The sequence below is a fragment of the Oncorhynchus keta genome, chromosome 10, assembly GCF_023373465.1.
Source record: "Oncorhynchus keta strain PuntledgeMale-10-30-2019 chromosome 10, Oket_V2, whole genome shotgun sequence".
NCBI lineage: Eukaryota > Metazoa > Chordata > Actinopteri > Salmoniformes > Salmonidae > Oncorhynchus > Oncorhynchus keta.
In genome coordinates, this window is record NC_068430.1 from 39,179,767 (window position 1) to 39,202,936 (window position 23,170).

Here is a 23,170-nt window from a genome sequence, read left to right on the forward strand (position 1 = left end):
CGTAGCTATGTAATGAAAAAACCCATAACAGTTAAATGATGAATAGACTTTACCTTTCAACAATAAGCTACTTTTTTTATATATAATATATATAAACCACTCAACTCGTTTTGGACTTGGAACGTTATAATTTTGAGGCATAGTTGAAAATTCTTACGTCACTGAAATGTAAATACTTCCTTTTGAGGGGACACTAAATATGTTATAAAAACAAAAGTGCTGTGATGTTATTGGCAATTCAAATTAGAACAGTTAGCAAAGCAAATTAATATGTTGGAAGCTTAAAAGACAATCATTCATTGTTATGATTACATTCTAAAGAACAGTGCGTAACAAGTACACAAAAAGTACAGCATAAATTATTTGATTTTTGACAACTTTAATCCGTTTTTCTTAAATAAAAAATGATGTGGGTCAAAATAAATATTATATTTTGTCACAAGTAATGCAATGCCAGAAACAAACGTTAATTTTGCCTTTGGGGGTTTATTTTTTGTTCTATTTTGAAAAACATTAGCAATACACGATCGTTTTTATTAAATTTGCTTTCAGTGTAACAATACAGAAAACAACTGCTTTATATTGCTTGTTCTTGTTGCAGTTTGTCTCCGCATTAGGGTGGCTGTGTGTGTCTGAGTCTGCAAGTGTACGGTATCTGTCTTTATGGGTACACATGCATGCTGAGTGGATGTGTGTGTCTGAGTGATATTTACACGCATGGGTTTGTGCTGTATCATTGCAGATGGTTCTGAGTGTTCACACCACGCTTCCCTGAAGCAGTGGGCTTCTTTCTCCTGGTGTCTGTTGGCTCAGAAGATTCCACAGCAGCATCGGCACAAACGTGATTCCAGAGCTGCCCATGCTGCCACCTGTGGAGTCCTCCCTCAGTGGGCGATACCGCTTAAACCGCCTGGTTGGAAAACACCAGTTAGCTGACATTCATTGTAGAGTTAAAAAAAAAAAAAAAGATCGCATGCCATTATTATGTGCAGTCTTTTATATAATGCACATAATAATGGCATGGGATCTTTTTTTTATTGGACCACTATGGGTCAATCATTTTTGTGGATCATAAATCAAGTATCAATTCTGAGAAACCAGGAATTGTGTGACTTTCACTCACTTGTAGGTCAAAGCAATGGCACCAACAACACAGACAAGGACCAAGACACCCAGAACCGCGGCCACAGTGCCTGCTGTGGAGGAGTTGGAGCCTGCAACCACAACCCACAGTAGGAGTAAGGTATGGTACAGTACACTCCGCAGATCAGTGAAATGTAATAGGAAAACGTTTTTTTGAGGTTCATAAAGCTTTATTGTACGGTTGTTCGTTAAATTTCACGCACCCACTGTCACACTGACTTTAGCACTGGCCACAGCCAGACTAACATCATTTGTCAGGGAAACATTGATGCAGAACACTCCAGATTCGTTGAAAAACTGTCGAAGTATCATCTGACAATCTGGGGAGGGTGTCACGTTGTTACAAACGGTCTCCACAGGGGTGATGCAGTCTGCGTCCGAGATAATGGTGCACACTTCATTGGGCAGGCTAAGTAAAGAGAAGGTGGAGATATGAAGTGCAGGGGATGGCAATGTTCAAAATGCTAATTTCAATAGAATGTGTACGGTCCCTTGGGTCCTGTCTCCACTGCTGGCTGGCTACTCACCTCCCCTGGCAGGTGATGGTCAGGTCCACAGCATTCTGCACCACCTCAGTGGCCAGAGACACCACGTTGGCCACCTGGGTGATCTCCACACTCTCAATACCCTCTGAGAAATGAGATAGATTGTGAGATCATTATCAGCAACCGTCACCTGCATTTTACATCTCAGCTGCGACTGTATTGAAAACACGTCAACAGTATCTGGACATATGTGGACTTACGGACGACATCCACTGAGGTCGAGAAGGAGCCATAGCGGTAGATCATACAGTTGTCAGTTGCTGTAAGTTCCGGAACCTGCCTTTTAGCCACAACAAGAGCCACCTGTGTCTCTGTGCCTGACTCTATCTCAGCCTCTGCTGCTACCTCACTCTCCACTGGAGCAGTCACTGCTGCTGGCGCTGAAGAAAACAAAGACACAGTAAGTTATAAATATTATGAAAAGACTCAATTGATTGATTAAGTGTTTTTGTTTATATATATAATGAGTAAGTAACTAAGTAAGTGATCACCGGCAGTGTCGTCAGCTGCAACCTCATTCACAGTCTCTACGACCTCTGCCTCTAGCGCTGCCTCGGTCTCAAGAGCAGGTTCAGCTGGCACCACCTCCACCACAGCGGCAGCCTCAGTGTCGGCAGGAACAATGACGTTAGCAGCAGGGGCCACCATCTCAGCCTGGGCCACCTGTGTTGCAGCCGCAACCTCCACTCCAGTATTGGCAACCAAGGCCTCCTCCGCCATGGCAGCAACGGAGGCTACGACTGGGATCTCTGGGAGGACTGTGGCCATCAGGTCCACTATAGCCTCCTCTCCCTCTGCAACTGGAGCTACTGAAGCAGCAGTGTCGATGACGGGCACATCTGCGGCCGTAGCCTCTACCACTGAGGTTTCAGCAGCTGCCTCTTCAGTTGCTGGAGCGACAGTTGTGGCTCCCTCCACAGCCAGGACAGCGGCGGGGTCCTCAACGCCTGGAGCAGCCGTGTTTTCTGCTGTGGCGTCGTTTTCTACTGCAGGGACAGCGGCATTGTCCTCTGTTGCCGAGACAACAGCTGGATCTTCTGCTGCTGGGACAACGGTGGCATCCTCTGTCGCTGGGGCCACTGTGGCAACCACCTCGACTCCCTCTGAGGCTGTGCCTTCGGCAGTGGGTTCGGCTGCGGCATTGGTTGTGTCTGCGGGTTCGACGGCGGCATCGGCTTCGACTGCATCTGTGTCATTGGCTGCAACTGCATCTGCAGCCTCAGCAGGGGCAACATCAGAGGAGAGTAGATCCAGGGCGATGTCAGCTGGAGCTGCCTCTGGAGTAGAGACCTCCACAACCATGGCAGGGGCTCTGGCCAGTACTGGTTGAAAACACAAAAACAACACATTTTACTTACAACCGTTACGTATGTTATATGCACCGAATATGAAATGTCTTTGGTAAAGGAAATATTGTTTTTGATAAATGGATGCGCTGTAAAATAGAAAATTATGTCTCTCACCAGTGGGGTTAGCAGTGGTGGGGTCTGCAGGCGTGTCACAGCCGTTGGGGATGCTTGCCATCAGGACCACCTGAGGCCTGTAGGTGCCAGCAGTGAGGTACATGTGTGTGACCTGGCGCTCCTTGGAGATGAGGGTGCCGCTGTTGTCACCAAAGTCCCAGTTAAAGGTGATGTCTGAGGTGCTGAGGTACTGGCTGGGGTCATGGAGGCTGATGCTGAAGACAATGGCCCGGTTCTGGATGAAGCTCTGGTCAGCCTGGTTCACATCGTTAATTTGGGTTAGCGACACCGTGAAGGGGATCTGGTCTGGGGCGGCACAAGGCAAAACATGTCAAGTTAATGTTGTGAAAGATCGTGAGAATAAATTCAAAGGATCTAAAATGATCAATTGAAGTCAAATTTGGGTTGATTGATTTGCTGTTTAAATTAAAATAATACTTTGTGCATTTAAATTTGGCAAGTGTTTCCTCTTAAACAGCTGCTCACCTGTGATGGAGAAGGTTGTGGAGGCGTAGCCCAGAGGGATGAACTTGTCCTTGCCACGGCAGTGGTAGATGACCACCTCCATGTTGTAAGAGCCTAGGGGCACATTGTCTGTGCCGATGGTGAGAGAAGAGGAGGGCCCGCCTGCCACCTGCCAGTAACGTCCTGGGATCCAAAGCAGCAGTAGTTAGAAAACACAGCAACGGTTATAAAATTTAACTGAATGGCCTGATGATCAAACCTTGAGTTGACAAAGCTCAGAGGAACAGCAGCTGCTTTACTAATCCTTTAAAACCTCTTATCAAAGGAATGATTTCCCAGCGCACACTGCGCACAGCTTGGTCAATACCAGAATGCATTGGGTTATTGTGTTGGCACTTTCTCACATCAATGTCTGTAAATGAAAGAGCTTGTTTTTACCCCATGTCTTCCACACAAACACGTAGTGGGGTTTCCTGTCTGCTGTCCCAGTGAAGGGGGTGCCATCAGGGAAGACACCACTGTACTCTCCTGAATGACCAGAGACCTGGTCGGGGTACACAGCCTGGCCCTGACGGTACTGTGTTCCTGTAGGAGAAGAGGATCACACCCAGTTTAACATAAAAGGTTAGGAACACTAGAAAAAAGATTGTAGGCCTATACGACAAAAAAAAACTGTGGGGTCAATGATATGGTATAGTGGTTGAATTTGAAAGGAAAGCTCACCATTGACAGTGCAGTTACGCACCCACACCACCTGTCCATCAGGACGTACTGTCTGGTTTGACGGAAGGCGAAGGTTGATGTTAAAGGTTGCCTTTGAGCCAGTCAGGGTGGGTGCATCGTTTTTCACATCGAATGTAACTTCGCCACCTGGTGACAGAGAGTGATAAATACATCAATAGAAAGAGGTAAACATTTCGATAGAAGTTGATTGGTCTATAGAAACGTGCAGTAAAGTGAGAACACACCTGTCCAACAGTCTCTGTATCGGGAGTCCCCATCTTTCCACACGGGATACATTTGTGAGTTCCATGAGCGGTAGCGTGTGAAACGTGTTTTAGGCTCTGAAAAAAGAAAGGGTTGAAGTTTTAGGGTACTTTTTCTCTCGTTCTCCAAATTGAAACAATGTTTTTGTTGATCACACTTTGACATACAGTACCAGTCAAAAGTTTGGACACACCTACTCGTTCAAATGTTTTTCTTTATTTTGACTATTTTCTACATTGTAGAATAATAGTGAAAGACATCAAAACTATGAAATAACACACATGGAATCATGTCGTAACCAAAAAAGTGTTACACAAATCAAAAATATATTTGATATTTGATATTCCTCAAAGTAGCCACCCTTTGCCTTGATGACAGCTTTGCACACTCTTGGCATTCTCTCAACCAGCTTCATGAGGAATGCTTTTCCAACAGTCTTGAAGGAGTTCCCACATATACTGAGCACTTGTTGGCTGCTTTTCCTTCACTCTGCAGTCCAACTCATCCCAAACCATCTCAATTGGGTTAAGATCGGGTGATTGTGGAGGCCAGGTCATCTGATGCAGCACTCCATCACTTTCCTTGGTAAAATATCCCTAACACAGCCTGCTGGTCCACAGACAGTGTCACCAGCAAAGCACCCCACACCATCACACCACCTCCTCTATGCTTCACGGTGGGAACTACACATGCGGAGATCATCCATTCACCTACTCTGCATCTCACAAAGACACGGCGGTTGGAACCAAAAATCTCAAATTTGGACTCATCATTGCTTGTGTTTCTTGGCCCAAGCAAGTCTCTTCTTTTTATTGGTAGTGGTTAGAAGTGGTTTCTTTGCAGCAATTAGACCACGAAGGCCTGATTCACGCAGTCTCCTCTGAACAGTTGATGTTGAGATGTGTCTGTTACTTGAACTCTGTGAAGCATTTATTTGGGCTGCAATTTCTGAGGCTGGTAACGCTTATGAACTTATCCTCTGCAGCAGAGGTAACTCTGGGTCTTCCTTTGCTGTGGCGGTCCTCATGAGAGCCAGTTTCATTATAGTGCTTGATGGTTTTTGCGACTGCACATGAAAAAACGTGTCTTAAAGTAATGATGGACTGTCATTTCTCTTTTCTTATTTGATCTGTTCTTGCCATAATATGGACTTGGTCTTTTACCAAATAGGGCTATCTTCTGCATACCAACCTTACCTTGTCACAACACAACTGATTGGCTCAAATGCATTAAGGAAAGAAATTCCACAAATTAATCAAGGCACACCTGTTAAGGCACTACCTCATGAAGCGGGGTGAGAGAATGCCAAGAGTGTGCAAAGCTGTCAACAAGGCTACTTTGAAGAATCTCAAATATAATAATATATTTTGATTCGCTTAACACTTTTCTGGTTACTACATGATTCCATATGTGCTATTTTATAGTTTTGATGTCTCACTATTATTCTACAATGTAGAAAATAGCAGAAATAAAGAAAACCCTTGAATGAGTAGGTGTGTCCAAACTTTCGACTGGTACTGTAGTGAACTACTACATTCATATTTATCATATTATTGAGGTTTAATCAGTGATGTAACTTCACCAGTGGCAGTGGTTATGGTGAGGTATTCCCATTAGGCAACAGCAAAAACACTAAATGTAAATCTGTTTGTAAGACCACTTGGCCAGTTGCCAATTGACCACTGCACAATTAAATCTAGTTGTAAATCTGAGGTTGAAAATAGTATTTTATTAAAACAGTGCTATTGTCTAGACATTAGTCAGGAACAGGATCCTGGCACCCAGAACTCTCTACCTACCGGGCTACTTAATTAGCATTTACTTTTACAATGTCCTTTGAGTGAATGTCATACAAAGATCTACTACTCAGACCTGGAATGTGTATAACCAGGGCTCAAATGCTTATTGAACATGTTGACACAATTTCTACTTCTCCAAACCTACAGGATCTGACCCCTCCTTCCTGAAAATACAACCATAGCTATTCCATTTTGTTTTTGACCGTATTATATGGTGAAGTGTTCGCTGCCCTGTTGCCTACCCTGGTTAGAGGAAAAGTTATCATAATGATGTTACAGCTTGGCAAATGGGCACAAGATGGGGTGTGGGAAAAGACATTTACTGCCATTTTACTTAAAGTAGCATCAAATATAGTTGTTTGAGGGGGTAGATAGCGGTGGTGGGTAGTTCGGGTATTTCTTTGATGGTTGTGGAAGGGGGAGAGCGAGGTGGAGGTTCCAGGCGAGTCACACGGCCCCTGCAATCCCCGTCAATCCCTTTCATGTGACTGTCAATTGAGCACAGGCAGCCGTAATCCCAAATGCTGGAAGGAGGAGAGCCTCTGTGGAGTTCAGACACCAGGGCGGGCTCACTCTGCTTCCACTGGGTGTGTGTTTGTGTGTGCACGTCACACATACGAGTGTGTGCGCACGCGCGAGTGTGTGATATATGACTGAAATCGTGATTATGCATCATAAGGTGCAAGTTCAGGATTTAGGAAACCGCAACAACTACATTATCTTCTGTTATTATGAGCCCCTTGTATTCCCCTTGGCATATACAGTACTATCATACAATCCCAGGAATGCATCCTCTAAAATTACTCACTCATAATGACAAGCCATAATATCATTATCATGTGCAGTCATTAATCACATAGTCACACTTCAAACTGATTGCCAATGAAAAGACCGATATCTCCTACCAAGTGAATTACAGCTTGTGGTTTGGTTTGGATATCCATTAAATGCAACACATTGGTAGATAATACTTTGAACCTCATGATTGATAGTGAAACAACAACTTTAGTACTAACGTTTCCTCAGGGAAAAAAATATACTTATTCTGTTCTATTGTTGAGAGCTGAGAAAATGTTCACCTTACTATTGAAACTACAGGATGCACAGAAGAGTTGTAGGGTTTGGAGATCAACTTGGCATGTGATTGTGCTATTCTTGATTACAAGCATGTAATCTGTGACCCACCCTGTCAGTAGTTAATAGACATGCTATCCTACTGTATATTACACAGTGGTGGAGTTCTTGCTAATGTGAGATTAATGTAGACAAGGCACTCCAAAAACATTTTTTTTGGTCTACAGAATTATTCCCTAAATGTACTTCCAAAATGAATTGCATGATGAGCTCATGTCGAAGCTTAACATGAATTTACTCAAGATCTTCTAAATTCAATTCTCCACACTTTAAAGTTGAACTGGAAAAAATTGTGTTATTTAGAAGATTATACCGGTATAAATGTTGTAATTTCAGACACTGGTGGTCCTGTATATTCACCAAGTATTGAAACGTTTTACTATATACAGATATTTATTGAGTATATATGCAGTGTATTGAGGAGGCAGGAATGCATAGATTATTATTAATCCTTTTCAATGGCAATGCAATAAAGACCCTCAGAATAAAGGAAACCGTTTAAAAAACTAAGTTCAAGATATGAGGGAGACCACTTACTCGCTATTACTTATGTTTGTTGAGCTTGTCCAAGTACCATTAGCGTGTAAACAACCATACAATGAACTGTTATTGTTTCTCATTAATAATATGATGATTGACAGATCCTCAGACAAGTTATATCATATGTATTGATTAGTCAAATGTAAGAGTTTTTGGAATACAAAACATGCAATTAGTTTATATTTTGGGGAAATATAGAACAAACATTTCACTACTAAAAGGGATTGTTTGCACAAATGTCATTGCCCAGTGAGAATATTTCCATTATTTCAATTCATTCTACCTCAGACCCATCTCCCGTCCAACACTGCACATAACTCAAGAAAGACGGGATAGGGAAAAACCAGTGTTTAATCAAATAGTAATTTAGAAAGTAATCCATATATACTCACTTGCTTCTAAAGCTGCTGATGAGATAGCCAACACCAGTACCGCCAGTAAAGTCCTCATTGTGCGTGGTTGTGTGTCCTTTCTCTGCCCAGTTCCTTACCCTTATCCTAGTCTTAAAAACCCAACAACACACCCAGAGAGACTTGTGGTAGGATTCTGATTCCCTATAAAAGAGTCTTGGACCCTTAATTACCATAAACTTGCCTCTCGCATCTGATCTTAGGGAGGCTACAACTCAGCCCCTCCCACTATAATCAACAGTGTGAAGAGACAGACACTTTGTTAGCAATGCTATTATGTTTTCAAATGTTTTATTGGATAATTACAGTAGCTAAAAGGATTAACCTTAATGTAGTGTTACCATCAGGGGTGTCAAACTCATTTCGCATCGTGGGCCACATACGGCCTAGGGAGATGTCAAGTGGGCCGGACCATTAAAATTATACCATACTCTGCTATAAATAACCAAAATATCATGTCTTTCCTTTGTTTTGGTGTAATGAAGCACAAGAACATTAGGAAAATATTGAAATTTAATGAACTATCCTTTTACAAAACATTTCATGAAACACCTCATATTTCCTTAGACAAATGTGCAATTTACTTTTATCATTCACAAATATGCATTGCAACTGATCCCACTGATTGTACAAAGGCACAAAACTTTAATTGGTACTGAAAAATATAGTAATGCACTTTAAGATTAAATGAGACTTTTAAAGAAAGGAATTTTTAAACCACTTACACATACGCATATAAAATCTAAATGTAATCCCTGCGTACACCTTACAAACTAAGGAGAGTGATTTTAAATGTGTAATGAAGAAAGTGTTCGCCTGTCCTGTAAATCTGTAAACTTCATACATGAAACATACATACACATACAATACATACTGAAAATGTATGGAGTTGTATGAACAGTAGAATTCCATCACACAACTTTTGTTTTGAAGCTGCTGACTAACATTAAAGTGCACATTTTTTAAATCACCACAGTAAGGATTCATCTTCACAGAGCTGTATTCTTTCAATGCAAACAGTATCTAAGGCAGCATTTTAAAGGTGTTAGTCTAGTCTGGACTTGTATTTGTACCTGAAACTTGGCATCTTTTGGCCTGTACAAGTGCATCAACACCAGGTGTCATGTCCTGACTAGCTGTCACTTTCAGAATGTCATTTAAGTGCTTGTTTGTGAGCCTTGAACGCATTTTTGTTTTATTGATATTCATCACTGAGAAAATTTGTTCACAAAGGTAGGTTGTCCCAAACATGCACAAAATTTTAGCAGCCAGGGCTGTTAATTTGGGGTACCCTGGTAGTAGATACTGATAAAATCAGGGCAGGGTTGCCATTTGCCAGTTGCATCTCCCACAAAGTCAGCTTCAACTTAAATGCATGTATGTTGTCAGAAAACTGTGTGACAACTTTTTGCGGCCTTGCAACATTTTGTTCAGATTGTTCAAGTGTTCAGTAATATCAACCAAGAATGCAAGGTCCCGTAGCCATTCCTGAGATTGTAATTCCAACACCGGTTTTCCTTTTTCTCCATGAACTGTCCGATTTCCTCTCGTAGATCAAAGAAATGCCTCAGCACAGCGCCTCGGCTTAACCATCTCACTTCAGTGTGGTATGGCAGGCTGTGGGTAATGTTGCTGTCGCTGAGAAGTTTGTCAAACTGACGATGGTTCAGACCTCTGGACCGGATGAAATTTACAGTGCGAACAACCACCTCCATGACGTGGTCCATTTTCAGCGACTTGCAACACAATGCCTCCTGGTGCAAAATACAGTGAAATGTCCAGAAACGATCTCCTCCATTAAGGGCTTGTACTTTGTCTTTGAACTTTGTCGCGACACCTGCTTTCTTTCCGACCATGGATGGCGCGCCGTCTGTAGCCAGGCTGACAGCGCGGGACCAGTCCACTCCAACTCTGTCCAATGCAGCAAGGACAGAGCCGAAAATGTCCTCGGCTGTTGTGGTGTCCATCATTGGCACCAACTCAAGAAACTCTTCAGTAACAGTCAATGTCTCATCAACTCCTCGAATAAATATGGCCAGTTGGGCCACGTCTGTGATGTCAGTGCTCTCGTCAATTGCCACGGAAAATGCAATAAATGACTTGACTCTCTGTTTCAATTGACTGTCTAAATCTGCCGATAGTTCAAATCCTCTCTGCTATAGTATTCCTCGTCATGCTAATATTGGCAAAAGCTTGTCGCTTCTCGGGACATACAAGTTCAGCCGCCTTCATCATGCATCGTTTAACAAAGTCACCGTCGGAATACGGCTTCGATGCTAATGCTATTTCGCTAGCAATTAGGTAGCTGGCTTTTACCGCTGCTTCACTGACTTCTCGGCTCTGGATGAAAGTTGACTGCTGTTTCCTCAGACCCGCCAGCAATTCGTTAATCTTATCTCTTCTCAGTTGTCCTTGCAAGCCGTCATATTTTTCGCTGTGATGAGTCTCGTAGTGGCGTCGAATATTATATTCCTTCAATACCGAAACTTGTTGCAAACACACCAAGCACAAAGGTTTTCCGTGCATCTCTGTAAATAAATAGGACGTGGTCCATTTTTCTTTGAAAATTCTACACTCCTTATCTACTTTTCTCCGTTTGGATAACGACATTTTGGCTAATGAGGGTGTAGTGGAGAGGTAGAGACATTAACAATCTTAACAACGTCGTAACAAGCAGCAGATGGCGCATTGATACCGTCTGCTGTTTTCAGTCTGTCTCAGTGATGCGGCTTGTCTTAAAAAAAAAAAAAAATTAATTCCATGTCTTTTATGCATTTTTTCCACTTTCAAATTATCCTGCGGGCCTGATCGAACCTCCTTGGGGGCCGGTTCCGGCCCGCGGGCCGTATGTTTGACACCCCTGGTTACCATCAATCCCCCCAAAATATTTCTACATGTCAGAATGTATTTTTAAAAAATGCTATCTTTGCACTGGTGCTTGAAAGAAAGATGAGACATAAAACTCTTTCATTTCTTTTGAAGAATTTAGGAAATTATCCGATTTCGAACATACAATGTTCTCCAACATGTAAAGAGTGATACTTCTCCCATTTTCACAAGACAGTGGGAACCTTATGGAATTAATGGCTTAGTGGTTGTGGTAGAAAAACGCAATAAATTAAAGTTTATTGGTCGTCTACATATACTACGTATACATTCTGTATACTTCTGGCCCTTTGGACACTGTGTTAACTAACCTCCAGACGAGCTTCAATGCCATATAACTCTCCTTCTGTGGCCTCCAAGTAAAACTAAATGCATGCTCTTCAACCGATTGCTACCTGCACCTGCCTGCCCGTCCAGCATTACTACTCTGGACGGTTCTGACAGAATATGTGGACAACTACAAATACCGAGGTGTCTGGTTAGACTGTAAACTCTCCTTCCAGACTCACATAAAACATCTCCAATCCAAAGTTAAATCTAGAATTGGTTTCCTATTTCGCAACAAGGCATCCTTCACTCATGCTGCCAAACATACCCTCGTAAAACTGACCATCTTACCGATCCTCGACATTGGCGATGTCATTTACAAAATAGCCTCAAACACCCTACTCAACAAATTGGATGCAGTCTATCAGAGTGCCATCCGTTTTGTCACCAAAGCCCCATATACTACCCACCACTGCGACCTGTCCTCTCTCATTGGCTGGCCCTCGCTTCATATTCGTCGCCAAACCCACTGGCTCCAGGTCATCTACAAGACCCTGCTAGGTAAAGTCCCGCCTTATCTCTGCTCGCTGGTCAACATAGCTGCACCCACCCGTAGCACGCGTTCCAGCAGGTATATCTCACTTGTCACCCCCAAAGCCAATTCCTCCTTTGATGTATATTTCTACTGTATTATTGACTGTATGTTTGTTTTACTCCATGTGTAACTCTGTGTTGTTATATGTGTCGAACTCCTTTGCTTTATCTTGGCCAGGTCGCAGTTGTAAATTAGAATTTGTTCTCAACTTGCCTACCTGGTTAAATAAAGGTGAAATAAAAAAAATAAACATAGATTTGCCGATTTTACATTTTGGTAATTTAGCAGACGCTCTTATCCAGAACAACTTACAGGAGCAATTGGGTTAAGTGCCTTTCTCAAGGGCACGTCCACAGATTTATCCCCATTTAGGCTTGGGGATTCGGAACCAGTGACCTTTTGATTACTGTCCCAACACTCTTAACCCACCAGATGTTATTGCAGGTGGAGCAAAATACTTATGTTTCTAGCTCCAACAGTGCAGTAGCGTCTAGCAATACAATACATACATAATCCATGAGGATGAGCCATGGCTAGAATACAGTATATACATATAAAGTGGATAAAACAGTTTCTCGGTCCCGGCTTTGATACATCTGTACTGTCTCCGTCTGCTAGATGGTAGCTGGGTGAACAGTTGCTACATGATTCCATATGTGTTATTTCATAGTTTTGATGTCTTCACTATTATTTTACAATGTAAAAAATAGTAAAAATAAAGAAAAAGCCTTGAATGAGTAGGTGTGTCCAAACTTTTGACTGGTACTGTAAATACCTAGAAGTATGCTTTGTAATGCTTTTTAATACTTGTAACATAAGCTTTATGCCTTGTATGCGAATCCATTCATTGTACAATGTTAATTAAATATCTGCCTTTGATATAGACAATTCTCAGACCAGTTCTTGCTAGTCAACGTCAACTCATTGCCTAACACTTGAGTGTATATTTTAATTATCTTTATGTAGTCAGATAAACATTTTAATGCGCTAATTGCTTAGTCTTATTACGAGTCACATGTGAGGTATCTATAATATCATATACACGTCAAATATTACTGCACACTATAATATCTCCTATTGTCCACAATCAGAGAGGGAGGAGAGGTGACGTTCTAATCTGGCTCGGGCGGCGAGAAAACCATCCACCAATTCCGATTATTTTAAAGTAGACAAAGGGGACTGTAACAAACTCTGTTTAACAAAATCATGATTCTCTGCAGATATATTGTCCCCGTGCATACAGCCAGTAGGGTTCATCATACATCGTGCGCACAGAAAGAAAGAACTCTCCGGGAAAAACAAAGCTTGAGGGGTATGTCTCATGATTAACAACTCATGGTGTGAATGTAGTAACGTACAGGAACTCAAGACCTTTTTCTCTCCCGATCTGGAATACCTCACCATCGAATGCAGACAGCATTACCTCCTGAGATAATTGTCTTTGGTTATTGTCACTGCCATGTACATTGCCGTCAAGCAGACACTGTGACAGCTCTAAAGGAACTACACTGGACTTTGCACAAACTGGAAACCGTATATCCTGAGGCCTCCTTTATTGTAGCTGGGGAATTAAAAAAAGGAAATCTGAGGAAAACGCTCTCTAAATTCTACCAACACATCTCCTGTGCTACACGTAGAGAGAACACGCTTGACCATTGTAACTCTCCATTCCGGGATGGCTACAAGGCCCTCTCCCGCCCCCCTTTTGGCAAATCAGATCACGCCTCCATCCTGCTCCTATAGGCAGAAACTTAAACAGGAAGCAACCATGGTAAAGACTGTTCAACGTTGTTCTGACCAATCGGAATGTATGCTTTAGGATTGTTTTGATCACGCGGATTGGGAAATGTTCTCGGTCGCCTCTGGAACAGTATTGACGTACACACTAACTGGTTTTGTAAAGAAGTGCATAGAGGATGTTGTTCTTACTGTGACGATTAGAACTCACCCAAATCAAAAAACGTGGATAGATGGCATCATTCACGCAAAACTGAATGCGCCAACTACCACATTTAATCACACCAAGGTGACTGGGAACATGGACATATACAAACAGATCAGTTATGACCTCCGTAAGCCAATCAAAGAGGCAAAACGACAGTACAGGGACAAAGTGGAGTCGCAATTCAACGGCTCAGACATAAGACGCATGTGGCAGGGACTCCAGACAATCACGGATTATAAAGGGAAAGCCAGCCACGACACGTACACCGATGCCTCACTCCCGGACAAGCAAAACACCTTCTTCGCCCGATTTGAGGAAAAAACAGATATGCCGAGGTAGGCCATCACCACTCACGAGGACTGTATGCTCCCAATCTCTGTGGCTGAAGTGAGTAAGACATTCAAGTATGATAACCCTCTGGCTTGCAAGGCTGCCGGGCCAGGCGGCATCCCATGCCACATCCTAAGAGCATGTGCAGACCAGCTGGCTGGAGTGTTTATGGACATATTCAATCTCTCCCTATCCCAGTCTGTTGTCCCCACTTGCTTCAAGATATCCACCATTGTTCCTGTACCCAAGAAAGTGAAGGTAACTGAACTAAATGCCTATCGCCCCCTAGCACTCACTTCGGTCATCAAGAAGTGCTGAGAGGCTAGTTAATGGCAATGTCACCTACAACATACGACACACTACAATTTGCATACTGTTGCAACAGATCCACGGACAACGCAATCGCCATTGCACTGCAAACTGCCCTATCCCACCTGGACAAGATGAATAGCTATGTGAGAATGCTGTTCATTGACTACAGCTCAGCCTTCAACACCATAGTGCCCTCAAAGCTCATCACTACGCTCAGGGTCGTGGGTCTGAAACCCTCCATGTGCAACTAGGTCCTTGACTTCCTGATGGGCCAACCCCAGGTGGTGAAGGTAAGCAAAAACACCTCTGCCACACTAATTCTCAACACGGGGCCCCCACAGGAGTGTGTTCTCAGCTCTCTCCTGTACATCCATGACTGCATGGTACAATCGAGCAGGCAAAGACAATACAGGTAGTATCAAAGCTGGGACAGAGAGAATGAAAAGCATCTTCTATCTCCAAGCCTTCCGACTGTTAAACAGTCATCACTAGCTGGCATCCGCTCGGTACCCTGCCTTGCACTTTAGACACTGTCACTAGCCGGCTACCACCCGGTATTCTACCCTGGACCTTAGAGACTGCTGCCCTATACACACACACACACACACACACACACACACACACACACACACACACACACACACACACACACACACACATATATATATATATATATATATAAAACATTGTGTTGTTTAAGTGTTCCCTTTATTTTTTTTAGCAGTGTATAAATAATTTCAAATGACTTATATTAAGCTAACCAGACAGCACAAATCGTGTTTTTGACATTTACGGATAGCCAGGGAGACACACCAACATTCAGACATAATTTACAAACAAAGTATTTGTGTTTAATGAGTATACTAGATCATAGTCAGTAGACATGACCAGGGCTGTTGTCTTGATAAGTGTGTGAATTTGACTATTTTCCTGTCCTGCTAAGCATTCAAAATGGAATGAGTACTTTTGGGTGTCAGGGCAAATGTATGGAGTAAAAAGGTACATTATTTTTATTAGGAATGTAGTGAAGTAAAAGTAAACGGTGTGAAAAATATATATGAAATGAGTAAAGCAGTGTGTAAACATTATTAAAGTGACCATTGATTTCATGTCTATGTATATAGGGCAGTAGTCTCTAAAGGTGCAGGTTTGAGTAACCAGGTGGTAGCCGGCTAGTGATGGCTATTTAACAGTCTGATGGCCTTGAGATAGAAGCTGTTTTTCAGTCTCTCAGTCCCTGCTTTGATGCACCTGTACTGACCTCGCCTTCTGGATAATAGCGGGGTGAAAAGGCAGTGGCTTTGGTGGTTGATGTCCTTGATGATCTTTTTGGCATTCCTGTGACATCGGGTGCTGTAGTGATATGTTGGGCAGACTGCACCACCCTCTGGAGAGCCCTGTGGTTGCGGGCGGTGCGGTTGCCTTACCAGGCAGAGATACAGCCCGATAGGATTCTCTCAACTGTGCACCTGTACAAGTTTGTGAGGGTTTTGGCACTGTTGCACCTTCTTCACCACACTGTCTGTGTGGTTGTACCATTTCAGATTGTCAGTGATGTGTACGCCGATGAACTTGAAGGTTTCCACCTTCTCCACTGCGGTCCCGTCAATGTGGATAGGGGCGTGCTCCCTCTGTTTTTTCCTGAAATCCACAATCAGCTCCTTCATTTTGTTGACGTTGAGGGACAGTTTGTTTTCCTGGCACCACTCCGCCAGAGCCCTCACCTCCTCCTTGTAGGCTGTCTCATCATGGTTGGTAATCAGGCCTACTATGGTTGTGTCATCTGCAAACTTGATGATTGAGTTGGAGACGTATGTGGCCACTGGGTCATGGGTGAACAGGGAGTACAGGAGGGGGCTGAACACGCACCCTTGTGGGGCCCCTGTGTTGAGGATCAATGAGGTGGAGTTGTTTTCTACCTTTACCACCTGGGGGAGGCCCTTCAGGAAGTCCAGGACCCAGTTGCACAGGGTGGGGGTTCAGAACCAAGGCCCCAAGCTAGATGATGAGCTTGGAGGGTGTTGAAGGCTGAGCTATAGTCAATGAACAGCATTCTTACATGGGTATTTATTTTGTCCAGATGGGATAGGGCAGTGTGCAATGCAAAAATGTCTGTGGATGTGTTGAGGAGGTAAGCAAATTGAAGTGGGTCTAGGGTGTCAGGTAAGGTGGAGGTGATATGATCCTTAACTAGCCTCTCAAAGCACTTCACGTGACAGAAGTGAGTGCTCCCGGGCGATATTCATTTAAATCAGTTACCTTTGCTTTTTTGGGTACGGGAACAATGGTGGACATCTTAAAGCAAGTGGGGACATCCGACTGGGATAGGGAGAGATTGAATATGTCCGTAAACACTCCAGCCATCTGGTCTATGCATGCTCTGAGGACCAGCAGCCTTGCGAGGGTTAACACGCTTAAATGTCTTACTCACGTCGGCCACGGAGAACGAGAGACCACATTCCTTGAGAGCAGACCATGCCAATGGCACTGTGTTATCCTCGAAGCGGGCGAAGAAGGTGTTTAACTTGTCCGGGAGCAAGATGTCGGTGTCCACGACGTGGCTGGTTTCCCCTTTTTTTAAATCTGTGATCGTCTGTAGACCCTGCCACATACGTCTCGTGTATGAGACGTTGAATTTTGACTGCAATTATAAGTGAAAAACCTGAATCTTTTACCATTGAATTGGGTCAACGGTCACTATAGGAAGTTGAGAATTGAATCAAGGTGTGTGTCCCAATAATCTCTCATTTCTACCGAAGTGTACACTTCATGAATTTGAAGGGAAATAACTGGTATATGGAAACTCTATACCCAATGCCTACACCAATCCAATGCTATTAAATGTGTGGGAAGTAGTGAACAACTGTACACTTCAGAAAGAAGGAGCGATTATTGGGACGCACCCTTGATATGAAGTCATAGTTATGTATTGGCGTTCGTTACTCCCCCCTCCCAGGAAGGGCCATAAAGAAACAGACTTTTCGACGTCTTCTGTACTCTTTAATTACTAATTTGACCCTTTCAAGTTTAATCTCTTACTTTTTGCATAATGTGTTTGTTCTAATATTGCAATTTCCATGCATAAGTTGAGTCTTGTTCCTTTGATGATTTGCCCTACACTTGTTTTAAAGACAATTTTCGGCCAGATTCCATGACTCCACCATATGCTCTAACGTCACTCTAACTTCACTTCACTTTTTTTCATGAATATCACTTTTCAAATACGAGCACCATCTATCCTATTCTGACAGATTTCGAACAAATTTAATTTAATGTACTATATGTAATGTCTGTTCCTTATAGGGATGCCTGGAAGAATTGGCTTAGCTGCAATTATGCCTGCCCTGACGTCCGACCTTACAGCTGTGCGTACATGGGAATCACAAGATCAGCGTGTGGGGATGGCAAATCAATAGCATCCTTTTACTCCCCTCTTTCCCCATATTCTCCTTTCAGTGCCATGGGCCTCATACCAAGTAAAATGATCTATGCTTGAAGCAATCCACATACGCTGGGAAACACTTGTGCTTGCTTTTTAACGCTTCCGCATTCCAGAAGGATTCAGTCAAACAGACTAAGTCATTATTGAACTAATGAGGTAGAAATAAAGGTCTTAATGGTTAAAAACACCACAACTTTGACCAGTGTGACGATTCGTGTGGGAAAACATGGTATTGTGATGACCTTTGATTGACAAGACAAGAACAATTACCCGGGGCGGCAAGGTAGCCTAGTGGTTAGAGCGTTGGACTCGCAAGGTTGCAAGTTCAAATCCCCGAGCTGACAAGGTACAAATCTGTCGTTCTGCCCCTGAACCGGCAGTTAACCCACTGTTCCTAGGCCGTCATTGAAAATAAGAATTTGTTCTTAACTGACTTGCCTAGTTAAATAAAGGTTAAAAAAAATATTAAAACCTAGCTTTCTAGGAACAGTGGGTTAACAGTGGGACCCCCAAATCACGTCTCTCAACTTCGTGCTACTCCCATTGTTTCGGTACGGTATTATCAAAAGTTTTAAAGGTTGAATGAATATATATATATATTTTTTATTCAGAAAAATACTGAAAGTACTCAAATCAAATGTTATTGGTCACATACACATGGTTAGCAGATGTTAATGCGAGTGTAGCGAAAAGCTTGTGCTTCTAGTTCCAACCATGCAGTAATATCTAACAATCTAACAACTAAACACCATGAAATAAAATAACATGCATGAAACTCAGTATTTACTTAAATCTGGTAAAATGTTTAAACAAATTATTCAGTTGATGTATGGACACACAAAGGCAGGTTGATGTGGAGGCCTCTGCGGCCACAAGTCCTTAAAAAATTGCATTCAATGGTAAGTCTGTGTGTAGCTGACAGTGACATATGATCTTGCCCTTCCAATTGCCTTAGGTTGGTGATGAGATTTTTCAAGCTGCACAACATGTGACCACTCATGTGCTAACAACATTGCTCACAGAAGCACCTGACCGACCACACTGCACAGCACTGAAAGATACCAACACAGAACACTGACTTAGACAAAACCCACACACAAACTTGATTGAAACTAGCTGTACGGTTATAGTGAGAGAAAAAAAAAATCCTCAATTTGAGAGTTCCCTTTTATTCAGTCAACTTGGTACAACACACATATCGGGACTTCGTGCACTAGCTCCCTCCACTGAAGAACATTAGAATCACGCCTGACAAGGCCAATGAACACAGTGGCTCACCGGAATAGAGATAAACCCAAGGCACGGATTAATTCCTTAAATTCTTCCACTCTTCATTTCGATCTGAACAGAACATTTTCACGCATTCTTTAAAATAAACATGGAAATATGAAATCTAACTGTCCCACTTAAGGATGGCCTGCCCATCCTTCTGGGCATTGATGCCATTGAAATGAAGGCAAACAAATGATTCATTCTCGGCACATGAAATGTAACTATAGGTAGCTCTCGAGAACCCAAAAGGGGCTTCACAGCTTCCTCTTCGGTTCTCAGCTGAAGGTATGGACCAAAGCTGGCTCCATGTGAACTACAATCCTGTAACTACAAAAACTCTGTTTAAAAGTATGGAAATATTAATAATCCTTACTTGCAATATGATGTTGGAAACATAAAGTCCTCTACTTTCACATCAAAATAATGTAACACTGTTGCAACTGACAGCACTTTTTAGTTGCAACACTATTTTTGTCCTTCTTCTGTTACACACAGGCGTTCGGAGATGCTTCGATAGCTAATTAGAACAGGTGGTCGCCTCTGTCTTATGTAAACAATCACTGTAACATGGTAATTGTCCCAGACTAGCTACAGAATTGTAACAGGATATTTGATGTTCCACTACCTGTTAAAGTTTAGCTAGTGTAAAGCCTCGGAAGGAATTTTTCTAACCTCTTCTTGGCGCTACTTTCTTCCTTTTTGATTCAGAAGAAAAGTGTCTCTTCTAAAAGTCTGTGTTCAGTTGCAGGTGGTTCTCCAAAAACGAGAGAATATATAAATCCACATTTTGCACCGAGTGAGGAGTTTCTTCAACATTTTACATGTCAGACATCTTGCATTTCTCAATATCTTTGCAGGAACTAGTCATTTTGATGCGACCTGGCCGCGGGCATGTGTAGAAGATGACAAAGCGTTACACACCAAACAGGCTACCTAAATATGGTTCCCAATCAGAGACAATGACTAACACCTGCCTCTGATTGAGAACCATATCAGGCCAGACATAGAAATAGACAAACAAGACATCCAACATAGAATGCCCACTCAGATCACACCCTGACCAAACAAAACATAGAAACATACAAAGCAAACTATGGTCAGGGTGTGACAGTACCCCCCCCCACCCCAGGGTGCGGACTCCGGCCACAAAACCTGAACCTATTGGGGAGGGTCTGGGAGCATCTGTCCGCGGTGGCGGCTCTGGTGCTGGACGTGGCCCCCACTTCACCATAGTCTTAGTCCGCCACCTTGTCCGCTTCCGTGGCCTCCTAACCACGGCGACCCTACTAAATGACCCCACTGGACTGAGGGGCAGCTCGGAACAGAGGGGCGGCAGCTCGGGACAGAGGGGCGGAAGCTCGGGACAGAGGGGCGGAAGCTCGGGGCTGAGAGGCTCTGGCGCCTCTGGGCTGAGGGGCACAGGCAGCCCCTGGCTGACTGGCGGCACTGGCGGCCCCTGGCTGACTGGCGGCCCCTGGCAGATTGGCGGCACTGGCGGTGCCAGGCAGACTGGCAGCACTGGCGGCGCCGGGCAGACGGGTAGCTCAGATGGCGCCGGGCAGACGGGTAGCTCAGATGGCGCTGGGCAGACGGGTAGTTCAGATGGCGCAGGGCAGACAGGTAGCTCAGATGGCGCTGGGCAGACGGGAAGCTCCGGCAATGCTGGAGAGGAAGGCTCTGGCAGCGCTGGACTGAGTAGCTCTGGCACCTCTGGAATGAGGGGCTCTAGCGCCTCTGGACTGAGGAGCGGGAGCTCTGGCAGCGCCGAACAGGCGGGAGACTCCGGCTGCGCTAGAGAGAAGGAAGGCTCTAGCAGCGCTGGACTGAGTAGCTCTGGCGCCTCTGGAATGAAGGGCTCTAGCGCCTCTATATATATATATGCCATTTAGCTGACGCTTTTATCCAAAGCGACTTACAGTCATGTGTGCATACATTCTACGTATGGGTGGTCCCGGGAATCGAACCCACTACCCTGGCGTTACAAGCGCCATGCTCTACCAACTGAGCCACAGAAGGACCACTCTGGACTGAGGGGCGGGAGCTCTGGCAGTTCTGGAGAGGAGGAAGGCTCCGGCAGCACTGGCCAGGCGGGAGCACCTGCCCGGTCTCTCTCGCCCCCCCGGTAAGCACAGGAAGTTGGCGCGGGTCTCCTACCTGGCTTCGCCACACTTCCTGTGTGGCCCCCCCAATACATTTTTGGGGCTGACTCTCGGGCTTCCATCCACGCCGCCGTGCTGCCTCCTCATACCAGCGCCTCTCCGCCTTCCCCGCCTCCAGCTCTTCTTTGGGGCGGCAATATTCTCCTGGCTGTGCCCAGGGTCCCTTTCCGTCCAATTCGTCCTCCCATGTCCATTCCTCCTCGCCCTGCTCCTGCTGCCTCTTCTCCTGCTGCACCTTGGGGCGGCGACACTCCCCTGGCTTTGCCCAGGGTCCTCTCCCGTCGAGGATTTCTTCCCAAGTCCAGAAGTCTTTATCGCGCTGCTCCTGCTGCTGCCCGTTACCACGCCGCTTGGTCCTGTTGTGGTGGGTGATTCTGTAACGGTTTTCTTGTGGTGAAGGAGAGGCAGACCAAAACGCAGCGTGGTGGTTATTCATGGTTCTTTGACCAAACAAAACATAGAAACATACAAAGCAAACTATGGTCAAGGTGTGACACACAGTGTGATCAAAACAAAGATCTTCACACATGCAAGAGGAATTTCTCAGTCGATACAAAACATGGATGTAATATCTTTCTGAATATTCTCAGTTTTTTTGGAGAACCACCTGCAACTGGACATTTAGAAGAGACAGGTAAGTTGAAAAATTCCTCCCAGCAGTTTACATTAGCTAAGCTAAAACGGGTAATGGAGCATCACATATCCCTTTACAATTCTTTAGCTAGGCCAAGAGTTAGTTCTGGGATACATATTGCCCGGAAAAACTCCAGGTCTTGACTGTCCTCTCTCTCTATATCACTCACACACAAACACAACAAAGGCTGGTTCACTCTGGGATCAGAGAGCAGAGTGGAAGACTGATAAACCCCTGAGGAATGTCAGGAATTTTAACACAATCAGGATCAAGTCAACAGGAAAAAGGGTTTGACTTTCCAAAAGTAACCTTTCTAGAAAACATAAAATGTTGTTTGATTATTGGAATGGTGTTGAGTATGAAAGTTTCATTCATTTTTTCTTAGGGGGTAGATCAGCTTTAACCCTCCTTTTGTGTTCGTTTCATGTTAATTAATACTGTGTTCCCGGTCCAAAATGACAGCCCCGTTATAGCTGATTATAAATCCATAATAATACATATATTATCACCTAATGTTGTGTTAGATCTTTTTATCAACTTATGTTCTTGTGAACATTACACGTTTTGAACTTCTATTTGCTATTTATGGCCTGTAGGCCTCATTGACCGGAGCTCATACAACTAGTTTTTGAGTAAAAAATGCATAATGTATGGATTATTTTGACTATAACAAATACTCAGATTAAACATATTGTGCTATTTATCACAGACTACTTTGTGTCAAAGTTTAACAAGGACGCTCTCCTCCTCACCAGTGTCATGATCAAAGATATGATCAAGAGCCTCACATATAGCATATCGTTTGGTCATTGTGCTGCCACAGAATTAATTGTGAGCAAGGC

General features: G+C 43.7%; 1 protein-coding gene across 1 annotated transcript; it reads right to left on the reverse strand.

Annotated features, from left to right (window-relative positions):
* Positions 1-359: 359 nt before the first annotated feature.
* LOC118388676 (protein QNR-71-like) lies at positions 360-8,607 on the reverse strand. Its single transcript, XM_035778021.2, has 12 exons — positions 8,469-8,607; positions 4,585-4,680; positions 4,340-4,486; positions 4,055-4,201; positions 3,638-3,799; positions 3,152-3,457; positions 2,180-3,010; positions 1,889-2,068; positions 1,671-1,773; positions 1,347-1,552; positions 1,124-1,214; positions 360-910 (listed from the first exon to the last, which is right to left on the reverse strand). The coding sequence occupies exons 1-12, from the start codon at positions 8,524-8,526 to the stop codon at positions 757-759; spliced, it is 2,481 nt and encodes an 826-aa protein (XP_035633914.1). The 5' UTR covers positions 8,527-8,607; the 3' UTR covers positions 360-756.
* Between the last annotated feature and the right edge of the window lie 14,563 nt (positions 8,608-23,170).

Coding starts and splice junctions, on each gene's coding strand:
- LOC118388676 (XM_035778021.2), bottom strand. CDS start 8,526: ATGAGGACTTTACTGGCGGTACTGGTGTTGGCTATCTCATCAGCAGCT. Junction 3,800..4,054: donor GTTTGTGTGGAAGACATGGG/GTAAAAACAAGC, acceptor TTTGGATCCCAG/GACGTTACTGGCAGGTGGCA. Junction 3,458..3,637: donor CACAACCTTCTCCATCACAG/GTGAGCAGCTGT, acceptor GTGCCGCCCCAG/ACCAGATCCCCTTCACGGTG.